At 42.8% G+C, this 20,339-nt stretch overlaps 2 protein-coding genes across 2 annotated transcripts in view; one reads left to right on the forward strand and one right to left on the reverse strand.

Moving 5' to 3' along the window:
* Positions 1–12,198: 12,198 nt before the first annotated feature.
* LOC111874855 (hyphally regulated cell wall protein 1-like) lies at positions 12,199–19,418 on the reverse strand. The gene is made up of 3 exons (XM_023870705.1): positions 19,324–19,418; positions 18,108–18,844; positions 12,199–12,221 (listed from the first exon to the last, which is right to left on the reverse strand). Exons 1-3 carry the CDS (start codon positions 19,416–19,418, stop codon positions 12,199–12,201), a joined length of 855 nt encoding a protein of 284 aa, XP_023726473.1.
* LOC111874882 (protein O-mannosyl-transferase TMTC1) overlaps positions 14,502–20,339 on the forward strand; it is a 339,223-nt gene continuing 333,385 nt past the window's right edge. Inside the window, exon 1 of the mRNA XM_033755644.1 lies at positions 14,502–14,606. The gene's annotated coding sequence lies outside the window, so the exon portion shown is untranslated. The remainder of the gene's footprint in view (positions 14,607–20,339) is intronic.

Consider the following 20,339-nt stretch of genomic DNA (forward strand, 5'->3'; position numbering starts at 1 on the left):
GTCACACTGGACGGAATAATTAACCTTCGATGAGTTTGATTTGTGAAAACAGTGAAAACAGCACAGCAGCCACGAGCAAAGCCTGGACGATATAAAGAACCTCCACATCAAGATAGCCAGGTGGCACACTATCTGCCCCATATAAGAGGGACGATGGGAGGACGAACACGAGCCTGCATGGTTTACGAATTTTAATTATTGACAATCCAAAAAAATTTTTAATTAGCATCAAGAAATTTTATACAATTTTATAAAAAACTTTACATTCCCAAGAAACTGCTGTGTTTGTGAAATGTTCTATTTTGTGTACTATGTATTGTAGCATATAAGTGTACGCACTTTACGTCTAACAACTTATGTGATGGTGGTTTCCTATTTGTAGTGATGGTTGCCCTCTGAAGATGGTCCACAGAGACCGAAACATGTAAGGGTGTTAAGTTTTCATGTAGTAAAAAACTTACAGGTCACATTGGACGGAGTGATTTATATTTGTAATTGTTAATGTGACGGACCAGAATGAAACAAATCAAAAACCAGGAAGATTCCTGGTACTCATTTCTTTTATAGGCTGGATCGATCCAAGTGCCATAGTGTGGCTGGAATGATTAGGTAAATAAAAAAAAAATCCGCCTCATTGGGATTGGAACCCGCGATCTTCCGGCTTGTAGCATAGTGCCTGAACCAATTACGCCGCCGCCTGGCCCTCCGGTGGAAAATGTAGAACACATTTCTCTTTCTCAATGGCAAGAGACGTAAAGTATTACAAACATAAATTTTTTATGTTGACTGATTCTTTTGAAGTTTATAACTTCTCAACTTCTCAAAAACCCATCGCTAAAACGGAGGATTTGAAAATAAAATATGTCACTAAGAAGTCGCCTACTGAATTACTCTCTTACAGTGAATCAGGAAAATCTCTTTGGGATTGAGAAGTTAACGAGGGCGGGAAAGAGGAGCACACACACGGAGATATGACAAATCATTATGACTTCTTTCCCCCCTTTTGAGCATAAAAGTCGTACTAGTAACAGTGTTGCTTTTCAGCATCCCCTTTTGAAAATGTCAACCTTCCCTCCACTTCCGGCACTTTTTCAATGGGGAGTCATTAGAGAGCTGGAGACTCCGTATTCTCATAATCATGAAAACGTCGGAAATGCTACAGTCGTTTCGTCTGAAGTGGAGATGAGTTCGTAGAAAACTGACGAGGTAAAATGTGTCTAAAACATCTTTCAGTGCTCGTCAGATTCTTAGTAGGCAACCTTAAGGTAAAACGTCAACATCTCCGATATGGCGATAAAATGTAGTAAACGATATAAGACGTAATAGAAGTTGAGCCCGTATTTTTCTAATGGAAAAATTAGATTTTTTTTTTACAAAATTTAATACGTCATTTAGCTATGATAATTGTAAGCAAAGATGGCTAAAAACTATAGAAAATATGGCATTATAACGGAAGAAAGAGCTGTTACTAGGTTACGGCACGGTAGTGTACAACTCATCAACATTACAACGTTCGTAAACACAACAATAAAGGAATTATAGGAAGCGGTATTCACTACGCGGTCCGTGCACTTGACTACGTCGTGCAACAACAGAAAAACTGTTTGAAGATGTGTCTTCTGTGGGGTCAGTGCCGATGGTATTTAACGAAGACCAACTGCCATTACGAGACAAACCCGTGTGGAAGCGGAGTCGAATACCTCCACCGTGACCCTGCGAGTTGTAGGGGGGGGGGACGAAAAGGGAAGTCTCAAATCTGAGACAGTAAAATATGATTGCCAACCCAAGTGACTCGGACCCGAGAAAGACTGCGCTGACAAGGACCACCAGCATATACGAAAGACAGGCCCGTCCTCTCGTCAGAGAGGGCGCCCCACAAAAACAAGACCGTAACTGTCAAATGGTAATAAATATCTGGTCATGAGCACCAGATGGGGCTCGACACCAAGACTTACTGACCGACCGTCAGTCGCAATGTGACTTTGACTTGATTACGAGACAGTTCGCCGTATGTGTATATGACAAGACGAAGCCAGACATAGAAAATATAAGAGGCTTAAACTTGGCGGCGGTCAAGCTTACGACCGTTGAAGTGACTAAGCTGCCATTATAGCGTAAGACACGTAAGAGAGGCATGATATGCTTTGCAAAGCCTGTACCGACAGAGGACTTGTGTATAGTGCAAAAGGAAGAATTTTCATTAACATGCTATATGTTTCTATACGTACACTTGACGAAAGGCCTAGCATACTCGTAAGAGACAAACTTATATTCTCGTCAGGGAGGACGTTCCATACGACCTACGATCGCAAGTTTTCAATTGAAATAGGTCTCTGCTCATGAACCTAAAGGGCTTGACGCCACGACGAACTGATTGGCGGTAAACCGCTAGTCGTAAAATATATTTGACTTACGAGACAGTTTTTAGACGGCAGTTAGAAGAGAATGAATTTGGTGTGAGATGACCGCTATCCTGCGAGGATATGATCCCGAAAGCAGAGGAACGTCCAACGTTAGAAGCCGTTATAAAGCAACGTGACTGAAGACAGTAGTGTGTGTGTATGTGTGATTTTGACCTGTGAATAGTAGACACAAGTTATTTAATTCTTCACTACATCCGATTACCAATCCAAACCCCGTCTATCGTCACTCCATAGCAAATTCAAAATTAACACATTAAATATAATTTTGTATATTATCAGAATTATCAATTAGAACGCATGATAATCTTCATACTTATTCTTAAGGACTCAAAAATATGGCGATCCCTTTTCTCTGGGAAGTGGTATTAAAAAACATCCCCTCCTATTCTGCCAGGGGCACTCGGTAGCGTAGTTGGTGGTCGGTAAAATTGACTCTAATAATGATTAAATACACAACAAGATGCAAGAAACAATTAAACTATGCTATAAGCCGGAAAGTCGCGAGTTCAAGTCCCGATGAGGTCACTGGATTTTTCTCAATTGACCTAGTCCTTCCAGCCGCATTATGGCCCTGGGGTCGACTCGACAGAAATGAGTATCAGGAATATTCTTGGAATATTCTTGGGGATAAAGGGCGGCCGGCGCGTAGGGCTGAGAACCTTTCCGCCATTTATAAGCCGATTGCCTAGAAAATGTGGGAACCTCAACATCTCACAATCCTATGGGCGTCCACGGCCTCTTATAGGGATACCTTTAATTACTTATTTACATATTCTGCCTAGTACGCTATTTCTAATGATGCCGTAACGGTCTACGTCACACTCTAATGATGACGCGCCCTCTAAGATCTTTTAGATACAGTTTAGCTTGAACGAAGCAAGAAAGAAACGGCGGTATGAGAGCCTTTGTGTCAGTTATTGAATACCCATTCCCTTTAAAACATTAAAGTACAATATTAACTATATGTAACCATCTGATTTAACATTTTGAAGCTCGGAATTTTTGCAACAGTATTTGTTTTATATGATTCTAAGTATAAGCAGTGATTATTTTCTTGATCAGCATTAATCGGATGGTTTCGTGATGGAGATTCATTGTGATTCCTGTGAGGTAGGAACTGAATTTTTAAATATTATTTACATTAACATTATGCTTCAAAGGTTTATCCACTCAACCGAATTTTGAATATTCACGTTATACACGCTAACTCCATGATGTAGGATATTAATTAAAATTGCCAGTTGCTCAGCTGGTGAAGGAATTAACTCTGATGGCACTCAAAACTACATCATGAAACCGAATGTGGAGACCTAGTGGGTAACACTTATGCTTGCAGCTGGATGGTCCCGGCTTAAGAAACTCGTACATGGCACCGGGTAACATGAGTTTTTAGTAGTTTATCTCAGTTCATCCAGAAAAAGGTCTTGATAATACATATGATTTGGCCACGACCACTTCCTTACATATCAGTTCCAGGTCATTAATTATTCTCGGATTCGAGGCTGTGTAATCTGAGCTAGAGCATTGTTAAACAAACAGGTTCATCGCCCTGTTCACAAAAGCTCGCTGTTGAACCCAATAATGTGATGTCGCATTTTAATCTTTTGTATAACAAATGTTATCCGTCAGAACACAGCAACCCTGCATTCCTTGAAGGTTATTACTTTTGGTAGTTACGTCATTAGAAGGGGGTACGCCGTAGCGTAGTTGATTGTGGCACTATGCTACAAGCCGGAAGGTTGCGGGTTCAATTCCCGATGAGGTACAAATTTTCGATTTACCTAATCCTCCCGGCCGCATTATATCCCTGGGATCGACTCAGTCTCTAACAGAAATGAGTACCAAGAATCTTCCTGAGGTGTAAAGGGCGGCTGGCGCGTAAGGCTGACAACCTTAGTGCTAATGGTTGCACATGTTGTTTTCGGTTAAAATTGGGTGCTTCTAATTTCTGATCCTAAATTTTCGATCCCTTGGTATAATGTTGGTGGAGCCGGGATAGCTCAGTCGATATGGCGACTGGCTATGGGTTGGAAGACCGAGGGGGCCGAGTTCGAGGCCCGGTAGGATCAAGAATTTTCTCCACGTAGACCAGACCGGCTCTGGGGCCCCTCAGCCTCCTATTCAATGGATACCGGGGGCTCCTTCCTCGGGGGTAAAGCTGCCGGGGTGTGAAGCTGACTACTTACTTCAAACTAGTGCCGAGGTCAAGAAAACGTACATCCACTCCCACATGCGTTTTCATGGCGTAGTGCTGAATTATCTAAGCACAGGGACAGCTTTATTTCAGTTCCCCACCGACACATGAATACCGGAAGCATGCTGGAAAAAGGATCTAATAACTTTCTAATAATGACGTAACGATATACGTCACTGAGGGTGATCCAGACTCGTTCCATTGCTGGATGAAGTATATTAATATTCGTAATTACTTTATGTGCTTGTGGAACAGAGTGCTGACGAGAATATTAACCGAAGAGGGATGAAATGACGGGAGATTGGATAAAACTGCATAATGAGGAGCTTCATAACTTGTACTCCTCGACAAACATAATTAGAATGATCAAGTCAATGGGGATGAGAGAGGCATGACATGTAGCACGAATGGGGGCTAAGATGAATGCATATAGGATTTTGGTGGGAAAGCCGAAGGAAAAGGCAGTCGTAGGTAGGAGGATAATATTAAAATGGATCTTAGAGAGCTAGAATGAGGTGGTATGGACTGGATCTATCTGGCTCAGGATAGGGACCAGTGGAGAGCCCTTGTGAACACGGTAATGAACATTCGGGTTCCATAAAATGCTGGGAACATCTTGAGTAGCTGCAGAATTGGCGGCTTTTCAGGAAGGGCTCAGCTCCCTCAAGTTATTTAGTTTCGTACATGGGAGCAATTGTCTTACGATAATTAAAAGGAGATCTTAATCAAAATGTAGCTGTAAGTAATTCGTTTCTATGACAACTGTTTGCTGAATTTTAGAGGCATATTTCCGCATTTAAAGATATTCACCGCATTGCAGTCATAAAAACAGATATTATATCTCGGTATGTGATATCCCGCCCACTGGATTCACGTTTTGTAATCTCTATATAGGAATGAGGATTCTCGTGCAAGAATGGCCATATCGACAATATCTCTCCTGTACATCCACGCTTCATTTCCGTTTGCGCGCTGCCCTGCCTGCCTCCGGCTTCTTGTACCAGATGGCGTTCCTCCCATACGATACAACCAGAAGACCCCTGGACACGATCAGCAAAATTAGATACTGGAAAACTGAAGACATCTGATTTCTTGTAATAATTTACATTTCTGTCGAGAGATTTACTGAATTATTACGTGCTACGAAGGGAATGTGCGATCGCAGTGGCCGCGAGTTCTAGGGCATGAACTGTCTTCGCTCGCTCGAAGGTTGGGATGGTGAGATGGTGATCTCCTCGAGCCATGTGCGCTTATTCTGTGTGTAGGTAGCGGCCTTGCGACGAACTGATCCCCCATCCAAGGAGCCTTACCGACTATATGTAGGAATGATTAAGAAAATGAAAAATCGGCCAAGGCCCAACAAAAGAATGTAGAGCCAAAGATAGATAGATAGATAGATAGATAGATAGATGAAGAAAATTGTGTAGGATGTACCATGTAGTCTGACAGAAGTTTACTGAAAATTCTGAGGACCGTACAACTTCCATCTTCAGGGACTAAATATCAATTAACCAAATAGTTGTTACTACGTTCGCTTGGATTACCCGTGATTTTATTATTTGACACTGATGATGGAGGCATGCGAAATTTCGGTAAACTTATACCAGACTGCACCTCGTGACTTCCGACTAAGCAGTAGTCCTGATAATCATTCCCAGGCGTTCTCTAGCACGTGACTAATTACGTATCTTATAAGGCATGCACTGTCTTCGCTCGCTCGGAAGCCGGGATCGTGGGTTCGAATCCTACTGATGGCATGGATGTTTGTGTGCGTTTTTCTGTGTTTGTGTACAGGTAGAGGTCTTGCGATGAGCTGATCACTCGCCCAAGGAGTCCTACCGAATGTGTAAGATCTAGAAAAACCGAAGTTTTTTTTTTATTTCTCCATATATTTGTACAATCAGCCCATTGTGGGCTATAAGTACATCTTATGTGAGACTTAATCTAAAGCTTAAAAACTAAGAGAAAATATGTCAGGGAGAGTAATGCTCCAGTGAGCATTCTCTACGGATCTATTTCGGGTGTGTCGTTGTTTTGTGTATTGCATTTATATGAAGCGCGTCGTTAGGTCAGTTGGCTTATGCCTTTTGAGTCTTCTGGGCTCGTCTGCGTCGTTTAGTAGTGCGGTTGCCAGTTCATTTGGGTGTGCTGTTATCTTGTGTTTGTATTTGCGGCTGATGTTTGTGGTTTCTGCCCGTACTGTGGGTATGCCNAACTAAGAGAAAATATGTCAGGGAGAGTAATGCTCCAGTGAGCATTCTCTACGGATCTATTTCGGGTGTGTCGTTGTTTTGTGTATTGCATTTATATGAAGCGCGTCGTTAGGTCAGTTGGCTTATGCCTTTTGAGTCTTCTGGGCTCGTCTGCGTCGTTTAGTAGTGCGGTTGCCAGTTCATTTGGGTGTGCTGTTATCTTGTGTTTGTATTTGCGGCTGATGTTTGTGGTTTCTGCCCGTACTGTGGGTATGCCTAGATCGGCATGTAGCAATCTGTTTGGGACGTACCACGGCATTGACTATGGCGCGAAGTACGAGTACTTTGTTTTGGAATCTCTGCAACATTTCTATACTCGATGTACTTGCAGTTCCCCATAATGGTGCGCCGTAAGTCCAAATAGGCTTCAGTATTGTCTTGTATACTAGGAGTTTACTTTCGGTAGACAGTTCTGACTTTCTGCCAATTAGCCAATGCATCTGACTAAATTTGTTGTCCAGTTGTTGTCTTTTGGCGATAATGTGTGTGCGCCAGGTCAACCGCCTGTCCAGGTGAAGGCCTAAGTATTTGATTGATTCCTCTTGTGGTATGCATGTTTCATTTAATAGTACCGGAGGGCAGGTTCCGTGCCTCAAAGCGAAGGTGATGTGCATGGATTTAATTTCGTTGGCCTTAATTCTCCACCGCTGTAGCCATTCTTCGAACTGGTCTAAGTGCGTTTGCAGTATCCGGGATGCTTCAATAAGGTTCTCATGAGACGCTAGTATTGTTGTGTCGCCGGCATAGGTGGCAAGCATTGTTTGTCCGGTTTCTGGCAAGTCAGCCGTATATATGGAATATAACATAGGCCCTAGGATACTTCCCTGCGGAACTCCGGATAAGACAGTGTACGATATAAGTCCGTATAAGCTTCGTCGTATTTAACTAAAAAAGTTCTGTCGGTAAGGTAGGACTTTAGTAGGGAATACATTGGATGTGAAAGAGCGCACTTAAGCTTCAATAATAAGCTTGTGTTCCATACTTTATCGAAGGCTTGGCTTATATCAACACATACAGCTGAAAAACCGAAGTGAACAGAGATGTTCATGGAGGTAGGCCTAGGCCCACTGGGGCTGTAGTGCCAAGGGGAAAAAAAGGTCATCTGGCTAGGACAGTAATCAGTGGGTTATGGGAAGGGCAATGAATCTTCGGGTTGCATAACATGCTGGGAGATTCGTGAGTGGTTGAGCGACTTTTGGTTTCCCATGGAGTTAAGTGTCTGTTATGTTTATATTAAGGTACATGCAGTATCGTGTGTAGAGGCTTCGTAATAGAGGACATCACATCTTATCAACCACATCTCCACACTTCCGTACGAAGCGTAATCTGAGGTCTGCTCAGAGATGGCGGAGCGTGTGTGCTAGTGTGGAGACCGAGGCTTAACGTCGTCTCCCACGAATAAAATTCACAAATAGTCACTCGTAAACAATTTGCTTCATATAGTACATACATCCACATAGAAATAGAATAAATACTCATAGAATAGACATGATATTATAGCGTGTAGGCCCGTTGCTGCGAAACAAATAACGAAACAACATCCGCTGCTAGGCAACAGATTCTTAATAAGCGGATATACACAGTCGTTACTGAGTAACGCATTCGCAAATAAACACGTTCCCACGGAAACGGTTGGAGTACTATAATCCATGCCGAAACGTTATAAAGAGGACGATTAGAGCAAGAGTTCAGAGAGAGATTTAAGGGAGTCTCTGAAGAGAAGACTTGGTCGGTGCAAATGAGAGTCAGCAGGCAACGACGTGAACCCGGAAGCTGAAGAATCTCCACTGTTAGTAGCCGTTACCAGGGGACGGCTAGAGAAGACAGACTAAAAAGGCTTAACGTATGCTGTAGTAATTTGTAAAGTATGGAGATTAGCGATGGCGCTGTAATTAATTGTAGTCACGAGCCGTGTGTTAAAGTGGTCAATAAATCCAATCTTCAATCCAAAACGCAGTAGATATTCATCCATACATATGACGATATACTGAAACAAAATATTTCTAACTCGTTCGTGACCTGCTACATACGATAATTTATGTTCCTTCAACATGTTAACGCCCTACAGTTCGTTGCTATGGAAACCCGAAATTGCTTAGTGAAAATGGCAAACCTCATGTCTACAGAACGTACATACACTTTTTTAATTTCTAGTGGAGCGGGACTGAGTTCCTTGTACTACGGCCACTTCTGGCCTATTGTACCAGCCACAGATGATAGGTGAGGGTGATTGTGGAGCAATTGGTGGAATGAAGATTGGCAGGGGAAACCGAAGTACTCGGAGAAAACCTGCCCCAGCGCCACTTTGCCCACCACAAATCCCACATGTCCAGACCGGGGATCGAACCCGGGCCGCCGCGTGGGAAGCCAGCGACTAACCGCTTGAGCTAGAGATTAGCTAATGGCGATGACCTCGTGATGTTAGGGTTCACGTCCTTAGTATTAGCAAGCAAGAGGCTCGAGTTCGAATCAATGGTCTGAACGCAAAGTTAATGATGTTTTAGGCCTAAAGACAGGCCAATTCTCCGCCCAGGGGATATTGTCGAAGTAGTTCATAATATTATGGTCTTCCTCGATGGACCCTGAGCCAGCCAAGACAAGCTGAGGAACAGAGACATGCTTTGCATTATCGGAAATCGAACCTTGGTTGTTCATCTCGTATCTAATCACTTTATTACCTAGTGTACTCCGGCTCTCAAAAGAAGCAGTCGATCAACCGAATATTTAATCGGTATTAACTGTAAATTAATTAACTGCTGCTGAGTGTGGTTAGCTGCAGTCGGTACACTAGTTGTGCAGTGATTCCACGTGGCGCTGTGGGGCCAGTAATTACCAGAAGTGGCCTCTTATCTGCCGATCGTTACAGGAGCCCAGAGCTCGGCAATCTGCTCTGGTTGCGTTTGTTTCACAAACAGAGATAAGATCGCCTATCTGAACAGACAAAAACAGAAATAAAAGCTCGATGAACACACATAACAAAGATTAAGGTTTTCTTTGATGTGACGTCATGTAGTTTGATAGATATCCACAAACCGTCATTTTCTACCGGGCGTCAGGTTTACGCGTAAGAAATGAGAAGTCATCGAGAACTACACATCGACAACACGAATATTAGCAAGCGGACAAAGGAAAACTACTAACAAAGTAATATTCAGTACTTCATATGAAGCATACTTAAAAGTACCTTAACATTTAAAGACAATATAAAGTCAAAGTCAGAGTCACTTTACGACTGGTGGTTTTCCGCCAGTTATTTCATTTTGGCGCCAAGCCCTTTGAGGATTACGACTTATTTTTATTTTTGCAAATGAACCCTTGAGGTAATAGTCCTTATGTAGTTACCTCCCTGACGAGAAGATGGTGCTCTCTCTTGTAAATAGGCTTTGCCTTTTATCAAGTGTACGCATCGTCCGTATAACATATTATAAGTTATATTAGCCTCTATATTAGTCTGTACTGGGATGTGATCTCTTGTACTTTGGTATATAGGTATCGAAAACATCTTAATGTTCACATTCACTGCAATGAGAAACTCGAATTTTAATCTTCCTGGATGTAAAGGGTGACCGGCGCTTAAGGCTGACCTCACCGCCGTCTGTGAGCCGATTGTCTAGACAGTGTGGGAGCCTCGATGTCTCACAACTCTGTGGGCTTCCACCGGCTCTTACAGGGATAGCTTTACCTTTTACCTTTTTTTATATAAAATATGATCCTTGAATTTTCTTGTTCTGTTTCCCGTAAAATATTGATCATTGAGAATCGCACCCTTCTCAGTCATTCAAAGAGAGCCCCCTCCCCCAATTGGTAACAAATGTTGGCTGGACCTTCATCCCCTTGAGGGCTCAAGACATATGCTACCAACTCCACCCTCGAATAACGATATGGGGTGGCATTTATGCCTCCCGCGCAGACGGGTCTCAGTAAAATACATGCAATACTAAACACTGGTAACAAGTAACAGCAAGAACCTGTGTACTCTGTAGTGAAGTGGACATGTGTACGGGGACAGTAGTGGTTTGATGGAAAGACAAAATTCTGTATCATCCACACTCATACATCTTACACCAAATTAATTAAGCACTACGCCATGAAGGTATATGGAGGTATAAAAGGTAAAGTTGTCCCTTTGCGTAACTAATTAAGCACTGACCCATGACGGCGTATGGGGTAGTTGATGTGTAGATCCATATTTTCTTGACCTCGGCACTAGTTGGAGGTGAGTGGTCAGCTTCACGCTCCGGCCTCTTAATCTCCCGGGAAAAAAGACCTCGGTACACATTGGATAGGAGGCTGGGTGGACCTCAGGACTGATCTGGACGCTGTGGAGAAGAGAAAATTCTTAACCATGCCGGGACTCAAACTCCGACCCCTCTGTCGTCCAGCCTGTAGTAAGTCGCTATACTGACTGAGCTGTCCGTACTCCTTGGGGTGGAGGTATAACTCCACCATTCTTGTTCTTGACACTAGCTGGAGGTGAGTGGTCAGCTTCATGCCCCGGTCGCTTTACCTCGGGGAAAATCTCCGGTGCCTATTGGATAGGAGAGTGGGTGGGCTTTATTAGGCAACAAATTATCAAGCAACAACAGGAATAATCATGAAAAAAGAACAATAAACAACAAAGTAAGAAGTACACCAATTTAGAGAGTCAAAAACTATAACGTTGAACAAATCATTCCAATTAAAAATGTCTGTGATTTTAAGTCGTTTGTAATTTTAATTTTGATGTTAATCTTTAATCAATAGCCCCCCCCCACAGACACAATTTTGTCTAGAATAACAACGCAAAACCGAGAGGGTTAGCTAAGTAATAACCGTGTAGACTTGTATTCCGCAGGGGCTTGGTTCGAATCTGTACCGGGACACATGATATCCTGGCGGAGGCTTTTAATTGCCTTATTCAGTGTGTCCAATCAAATATCGGGTCAGTACGTCTACTGAGCTACAAACGCGTCCCTCCATATCCTTTCTAATGCAACGTTTGTCGTCCGGCAATTCGACGCTGCTGTCTAGCTACTGACAGGATCGTAAAAGATAAAGAAAGACGGAACAAATAACAACGTATCAACTTATGGGACAGAATATATAACACACTTAGCCACCTGAGGTTGACGACATAATGGTTCGAACTTACCGTGTTACGAACTAATTAATTCAGTACGTAGTGCAGAATAGTGACTTTGTCATTAATTTGATAAAGAGTTAAACAGCGGCATATAACAGGCGTGTTGCATACCCCGGGGAGGGATTAACGCAATCAGCGGAACGTTTAAGTAAATCGCCTCACTTAATAAAGAACTTTAATTGTCCTATATAATTGTACAACGAAAGTTTAAACTCCAATTTCCTTCCTTCCTGAAAAAAAAAAATGGAGTCAGAACTGTTAAAGTTGTAATCATAATTGAATCTTGTACTTCTGTTCAAAGCGAAATTAACCTCTAATTTTACTTTTTAACCATTGGTCGTGGTTTACCAATGGAATGAAAAAAAAAAACTTTTACTTTTTCCAACTCTCTCTCGTTTCCGACATAAACTTTTCTATCACACAACATGCCGTTCATTAGTGAAACTGTAATTAAAGAAATTTGTAACCACAGAATAACTAATTAAAACATGCATTAAACAATTTTTAATTAGAATAAATTCGAATGTTAGGCTTTGTAAGGAAGGTTGAATACTGTTTAATACCACCTTTTATTTTCCTGTAAACGTGTACACGAAAAGTAAGGGACTTAAAACAAATGGGTTCGGTTATACGGAAGAGCAAAGTAGTACCCGATAATGTCCATGTTATGGGAAAGATAACAGGGTCGATTGTGGAACAATTTTCTCTATTTTTACTTTCTCTCTTCCTGTTCTTTTAATTTCACCGTCCATTTGATACGTTCATTACGCTGTGAAACCTCGGTGTCGGAGATAAAAATAGGGCCGTTTTCTGGTGTTCGCTCGTGCGTTCGAAAGTTTCAACTCATTTGCTTCATGCAAGGAGTGAGTATTGTGTTTAGGCACGAGAATGGATCTTCCGCGCAGAACTAGAGACATGCTGTGTGTCCTGAAGTGATTCATTTGAAACGGGTTTCGGTTTGTTCGTGGGTAATTTAACGATGCTGGTGAGATTTTTAAATCAGTCTATTGTCACCACAGCACGGTGGTCCCTCAAACGGCCGAGATGCCCTGCAATACATCCGTAAATACTGACAGTTGTTTGGCAGAGATGAATTTATTTTTAATGTATTTAACGACTCAGTAATTCAGGTTACAGCGCGTCCAATTGCTTCCGATTATAGTGAAAAATGAATTGGAAGGGATGTGAAAAGGACCGATCGTGGCCTAATTTAAGGTAATATCCCTGCATTTGCCTAGAGGGGCTAAGAAGAACAAAGTAAAACCTCAGAGTAATTAGTGTCCCAGCCGAGGTTTGCACCAAGTATCTCCTGAAGATAAGTCAGACGAGTAGTGCTTGAGCAAACTTCCTTAAAAATATTGCATTGATAATAACTCCCAACTATTTGACATTATGGAGCTGAAACCTGTTGGAGAATCTGCCAGTTGTGCAGCTGCTCAAGAACTTTCCAACGTTTTATGGAACCCGAAGGTTCATTACCGTGTCCACAAGAACCCACCACTGGTCTCTATCCTGAGCCAGATCGATCCAGTCCATACCACCCCATCCTTTCTAAGATCCATGTTAATATTATTCACCCACCTACGTCTTGGGCTTCATGGTGGTTTCCTTCCTTCAGGCTTCCCACCAATATTTTATATGCATTCCTCTTCTTTCCCCCTTCGTGTTACTTTCCCTGCCCATCTTATCATCCGGGACTTGATGATTCTAATTATACTTGGCGAAGGGTGCAAGTTAGGAATCTCCTCATTATGCAGTTTTCTCGAACCTCCTGTCACTTCATCTCTCGTCGATCCAAATATTCTCCTCAGCACCCTGTTCTCAAACACCCTCGCTTCGCTTAATGGGGGGTGGAGTCCAACTGGGTCCACTCGGCACGGCGGCCACTGATTGGCCTATTATAGCCTGTCCCGGGTGATTAAGATGATGGAGAATTTGGTGGAATGAAGATTGGCAGGGGAAACCGAAGTATTCGAAGAAAACCCGCCCCAGCGCCACTTTGTCCACCATAAATCCCACTTGACCAGATCCCGGGATCGAACCCGGGCCGCCGCGGTGGGAAGCCAGCGACTAACCTCTTGAGCTATGACGCGACCTTTCAAACACCCTCAGTCCAAGTTCTTCCTTCAATTCAAGGCAGTATGTTTCACAAGCAAATATAGAGAGGTAAATTATAGTTCTAATGTAAATTGTGATCTTCATGTACGTATTTACACATCAGGCGAGTAGACAGAAGGTTCCGAACTGATTACTACCAAGCATTCCTCGAATTTAATATGACCTTAAATTCGTCGTGTATGTAATTTTGATTTTGTTAGTGTCGTTCCCAAGAATCTGGACCATTGCAGAAATCCCGACGGTTTATTCTTGCGCCATTTTACAGATGTCAGTATGGCATATGGAGTCTATCAGACGTGACATAGCGCCCCTCACGTCAGCTTGATGTACTATGGGTATTATGCTTGGTAAGGCTTCGAGTTTCTTACATGTGTCATGTAGTGGCTGGCGGGTCTCGGCGCCAGAATGCTGTGGCTGATACTTGGAGAACTAAGGCAGCACTTCAGTTAGCGACTGTGTATAAAGAGCTTCAAAGCACTGCCAGAAGTAAAAATAAGGTAATTATTGCATCATTGTAATTATTTACAAATTACAAACATTTTATTTGTTTTCAGTTTCATGTAGCCGGTCACGGTAGTGGAGCGGTGTAAGGCATGTACTGTCTTCTCTCGCTCGGAAGCTGGGATCTTGGGTTCGAATCCCACAGAAGGCATTAATGTTTGGTATGTGTATGTGTTTATTCTGTGTCTGTGTTGTCCTCTGTGTAGTTAGAGGCCTTGCGACGAGCTGATCACTCGTCCAAGGAGTCCTACCGTCTGTAATATGATCAAAATAAAAAAGAAACAATCTCGATACCATAAGGTATAAGAGGAACGGATTAAAGTAAAGTAAGTTCAATTTCATGTTCTTTCAAAATCAGAATACTTCATTGTCTTGACATCTAATCAGTGGTTGTGATTTAATTAGTACGAGTTTTCTGGTACAGTAAGAAATGTATACTTGGCACTGATTAGTTAATTAGTTAGATATAGGTATATTTGGGGTTAGGCCTAAGTGTTTTCTCCAGTATGTATGCAGAAGAGCGGGTAAATTTAATATGGCAGTCAGATAAATGTTTACATATTACGGCAAGGCAGATTAACATTAACAGTATTTAATGAATAATGTGTTTTAGGTAGTCCTACTTACATTCGGAGGGTATTTAACGACACCGTATATGTTACATAGTTCATTTAATGCTAGTGGGGTGGGACTAAGTCCCTTGTACTGAGGCCACTTCTGGCCTATTGTACCAGCCCCAGATGATAGGTGAGGGTGATTGTGGAGCAGTTGGTGGAATGAAGATTGGCAGGGGAAACCCAAGTACTCGGAGAAACCCTGCCCCAGCGCCACTTTGTCCACCACAAAGCCCACTTGACCAGACCGGGGATCGAACCCGGGCCACCGCGGTGGGAAGCCAGCGACTAACCGCTTGAGCTATGGCGCGCCCTCTTACATAGGTTACTAAGGACAGAATGAAAGGAAGAATTGTTATGCATAATGATAGCTATGGGCAACAATTGTGATCAGTAGGGGTAGGGTCGGTGTAATGTTGTTCTGCCGATGCTCAGTTCGAATCCTGAAGGGGACTTCAGCTGTCACGCATGGAATTTTTCTTTCAGTCCTTCCCCTAGAATTTCCCTACCTTGGAACTGGCAACTACAGCTTTCTTTCCAAACCATCATTCATTAGTCAGCCTACCTTTGGACGTTACATATTCAGAGATACTGATAAGGTCGTTAAATAAATAAATAAAAATTTGTGCTTATCATGAAGTCACAGACCTGGTAGCTACAAGCCTTAAACTACATAATCGTTTATCCCACTCTCTCTACTCATGTAACCGAACGTAGCGGTCAAATGGGGAGTAGACCGGTTTCGAATCTGGAAGGATCCGAGTTCACATACCGACCCGAAGACACACTATGTTGACTGGTATCCTCAGTGCTTCCAGGAAAATTCAAACATAGTACCAAAATGTGACCATAACTCCTTTCATCATATTTTAGAATTGAAATCGTCTCACCATTAGATGCTGCATAAGTTCAACTACTGAACTCAGTCACTCATGCAGCTGAGCTCTTTTTGAGAAGGCGTCAGTTGTGCAGTTATTCAAGAACTTCCAAACATTTTATGGAACCCAAAGGCTCATTACCGTGTCCACGAACCCTCCACTGGCCCCTATTTTGAGCCAGATCAATTCAATCCATCCCATTCTCTCTCTCTCAGATCCATTTTAATATTGTCCGCCCACCTACGTCTTGGTCTTCCTAGTGGTCTCATTCATTCTGTCTTCCCCACCAATATCCTATATGTACTCCTCTCTATTCGTGCTACATGCCCGTCCATCGTATCCTCCTTGACTTCATCATTCGAATTATACTTATACTTATGAAGTTCCTCATTATGCAGTTTTCTCCACCCTCCCGTCACTTCATCTGTCTTGGTCCAAATATTCTCCTCAACACCCCGTTCTCAAACACCCTCAGGCTGTGTACCTCCCGTAATGTCAGAGACCAAGTTTCACACTCATACAGAACCACAGAAAATTTTCAGCTACTGAAGGCGTTATTAAGCAAGGCAGATCGGTAAACATTCATGTTGTGGTCAGTTTGGTTATGGCATCGTATATTCTGATGTACAGTTACCAACTTTTCAGAGGATTCATCTTTGGTGATGACGGAGACAATATGTCTACACGGCGTCATAACACAGAAAACCGCAATATTGATATAGATTAAAGTTTTCCATCATGTTAGTAGATCATTAGTCTTCAGTGGGTAACATTTACCTTTTAAGGACGCGTTAATTAAACACGGCCAGGTTATATCAAGTGTGTGGTGTGTTCCATGGATCACGATGACATAGATGGAGTTTTATTTATTACTGTCTGTGATTGACGGGTGTTAAGAGTACAGTAGTGAAGAAAGTGATTTTAAGTTTGCTAATTGCTGCGTGAGAAAGAGAGCCAGAGAGAGAGAGAGAGAGTGAGAAAGTGAGGTTGACCGGGCAGCAACACCGTACATCACTTGTTTCATTAATCAACCAACCTGATTCCTTGCGGACCTAAAATCCCCGAATGTTACGCCGTGATAAGGTACCATGGAATTTCCATGCTCTCTGCGCTATCTGTGTGTTTCCTTCCATCATATCAGTGCATTTCGGATTTTTAACAAGAGAAAGACGCTCTAGTTACTTTATTCATTCAAAAGAGATAGGAAGAACAAGTTCCGAGCAGGAATCGTGAAACCTACTTTCTCTTGCATATATATCTGTCCCTTGATCTCTGACATTACGGGAGGAATATAGACTGAAGGCATTTGAGGACAGAGTGCTCAGGAGAGAATTTGGACTGAAGATGAATGAAATGGTAGGATGGGAAAAACTGCGTAATGAGCAGCTTTTTTAAAATGTAGTCTCCGCCAGGTGCTATTACAGTGATAAGTCAATGAGGAAGGCCGCGCCATAGCTCAAGCGGTTAGTCGCTGACTTCCCACCGCGGCAGCCCGGGTTCGATCCCGGGTCTGGTCAAGTGGGAATTGTGGTGGACAAAGTGGCGCTGAGGCGGTTTTTTTTCGAGTACTTCGATTTCCCTTGCCAATCTTCATTCCACCAAATTCTCCATCATCACAATCACCCCGGGGAGGCTACAGTAGGCCAATCAGTGGCCGCCGTGCCGAGTGGACCCAGTTCGACTCCACCCCCCACTAAGCGAATTAAGTCAATGATGATGAAATGTGCAGGACATGTAGCAAGCATGGGAAGAAGAAGAAGATGGGAGATCCAGAAGAAAAGAGACCACTAGATAGACTAAGACGTAGGTGGGTGTACAATATTAAAATGGATCTTAAGAGAAATAGGATCGAATATTATGGACTAGATTGATCTTCTCAGGATAAGGACCAGTGGAGGGCTCTTTTGAACACTAGTAATACTTTAATAAACCTTCGGCTTCCGCTACCGCTGCTACTGTTACTACTACTACTACTACTACTAGTTACTACCACTACTACTGGTACTTCTACTGCTACTACTGCCGCTGCTACTACCATTACTACTGCCACTTCCGCTACCGCTGCTACTACCATTACTACTGCCACTTCCGCTACCGCTGCTACTACCATTACTACTGCCACTTCCGCTACCGCTGCTACTACCATTACTACTGCCACTTCCGCTACCGCTGCTACTACCATTACTACTGCCACTTCCGCTACCGCTGCTACTACCATTACTACTGCCACTTCCGCTACCGCTGCTACTACCATTACTACTGCCACTTCCGCTACCGCTGCTACTACCATTACTACTGCCACTTCCGCTACCGCTGCTACTACCATTACTACTGCCACTTCCGCTACCGCTGCTACTACCATTACTACTGCCACTTCCGCTACCGCTGCTACTACCATTACTACTGCCACTTCCGCTACCGCTGCTACTACCATTACTACTGCCACTTCCGCTACCGCTGCTACTACCATTACTACTGCCACTTCCGCTACCGCTGCTACTACCATTACTACTGCCACTTCCGCTACCGCTGCTACTACCATTACTACTGCCACTTCCGCTACCGCTGCTACTACCATTACTACTGCCACTTCCGCTACCGCTGCTACTACCATTACTACTGCCACTTCCGCTACCGCTGCTACTACCATTACTACTGCCACTTCCGCTACCGCTGCTACTACCACCACCACCACTACTGCTACTGCTATTACTACTGCCTCTTCCGCTACCGCTGCTACTACTACCACCACCACTACTGCTGCTACTACTGCTGCTGCTGCTACTACTACTACTACTACTACTACTACTATTACTGCTGCTGCTTCTAATACTGTTATTTTATTTTTCTTTAGTAAATAACTTAGTTTATAAGTTTGTAAAGTAAAGTAAAGCTATCCCTGTAACAGGCCGTGAAGGCCCATAGGGTTGTGAGACGTTGAGGCTCCCACACTATCTAAGACAGTCGGCTCAAAGATGGCGGTAAGGTTGTCAGCCTTACGCGCCGGCCGCGCTTTACTCCCCAGAAAAGTATTTATTTAATTCGTGGTACTCATTTCTGTTAGAGGCTGAGTGAACCCCAGGGCCGGAAGGATTAGGTCAAATGAAAAACTTTAAGTTATAAATACATAAGATGAGTATTTTAAATTTGTCCGGTATGACCTCACAGTTTCAGATCAGCCCTAGATTCGTAATTGTGGAGTTACAAGCAACGTTTCATACGTAATGCACAAGTATGTTTCAGACCAGTCCCCGCCGAAAAGTATGGTGTAGAGGTAACTCTGTAGACTTGTGTTCTGGAGGTGCAATGCTATCATGACAAATTTTCGTGCTTTTCCTCAGTACCCTGGGCAAATTCCAAGGTACCTCGTTTAGGCCGCAATTGATTCCTTCCAAATCCTTTCCAATTCATTCTACCATCCGACGCTATATGAAAGCGTCGTTAAGTAACCCACAAAAAGTGATCGATGTCCATACAGAACGTTGGTAAATATCTACAAGACTACACGGCGTCACAGCCAAGCGGACAGTAATTTTGTTAGTCACCTTTATGGGAACCTCAGATCTCGTAAGCATTTGGTTTGTGCAGTCACCCACAGATCATAACACAGGCCTACAAAAAAAAATTTTTTTTTGGTGTCTAGGATTTTAGAACTAATTTTAGTTATATTTAAGGCGCTGAATCTAAATATAAAATCAGTTTTTCTCTACCAGCTCTACTTTTTTAGATCAGCGTTTTTGTAACGTGCAGTTCTACACAAAATGTGCAGTTCTAATTGTATTTTGTGCAGTTCTAAATCTCATATGCAAGGATTGGTTCCTGTATATTTGCCCTATTGTCAGTCTGCTGTCCACTGACTCTTGGAAAAAATGGCTCTTCCTGAATATTTTCCCGATGATTGGCGCCTATTTATTGACAGCTCAAAGCGAAGTTTGAAATGTGTCCTTCTACACAATGGAAACAAATATGGTTCAATACCAATTGCTCACTCCACGAAAATGAAAGAAGAATATAACACCATAGCTTTGGTCTTAGAGAAGATAAAGTATCATGAACATCAATGGGTGATTTGTGTGGACTTAAAAATGGTAAATTTTCTCCTTGGACAGCAAAGTGGTTACACCAAATATCCCTGCTTTTTGTGCCTCTGGGATAGCAGAGACAAAACACACCACTGGGTTAGAAAAGAATGGCCCAAGAGAGAAAACATGTACGTTGGGGAGAAGAATATCATTAA

Source organism: Cryptotermes secundus, unplaced genomic scaffold (assembly GCF_002891405.2).
Source record: "Cryptotermes secundus unplaced genomic scaffold, Csec_1.0 scaffold160, whole genome shotgun sequence".
Taxonomy (NCBI): domain Eukaryota; kingdom Metazoa; phylum Arthropoda; class Insecta; order Blattodea; family Kalotermitidae; genus Cryptotermes; species Cryptotermes secundus.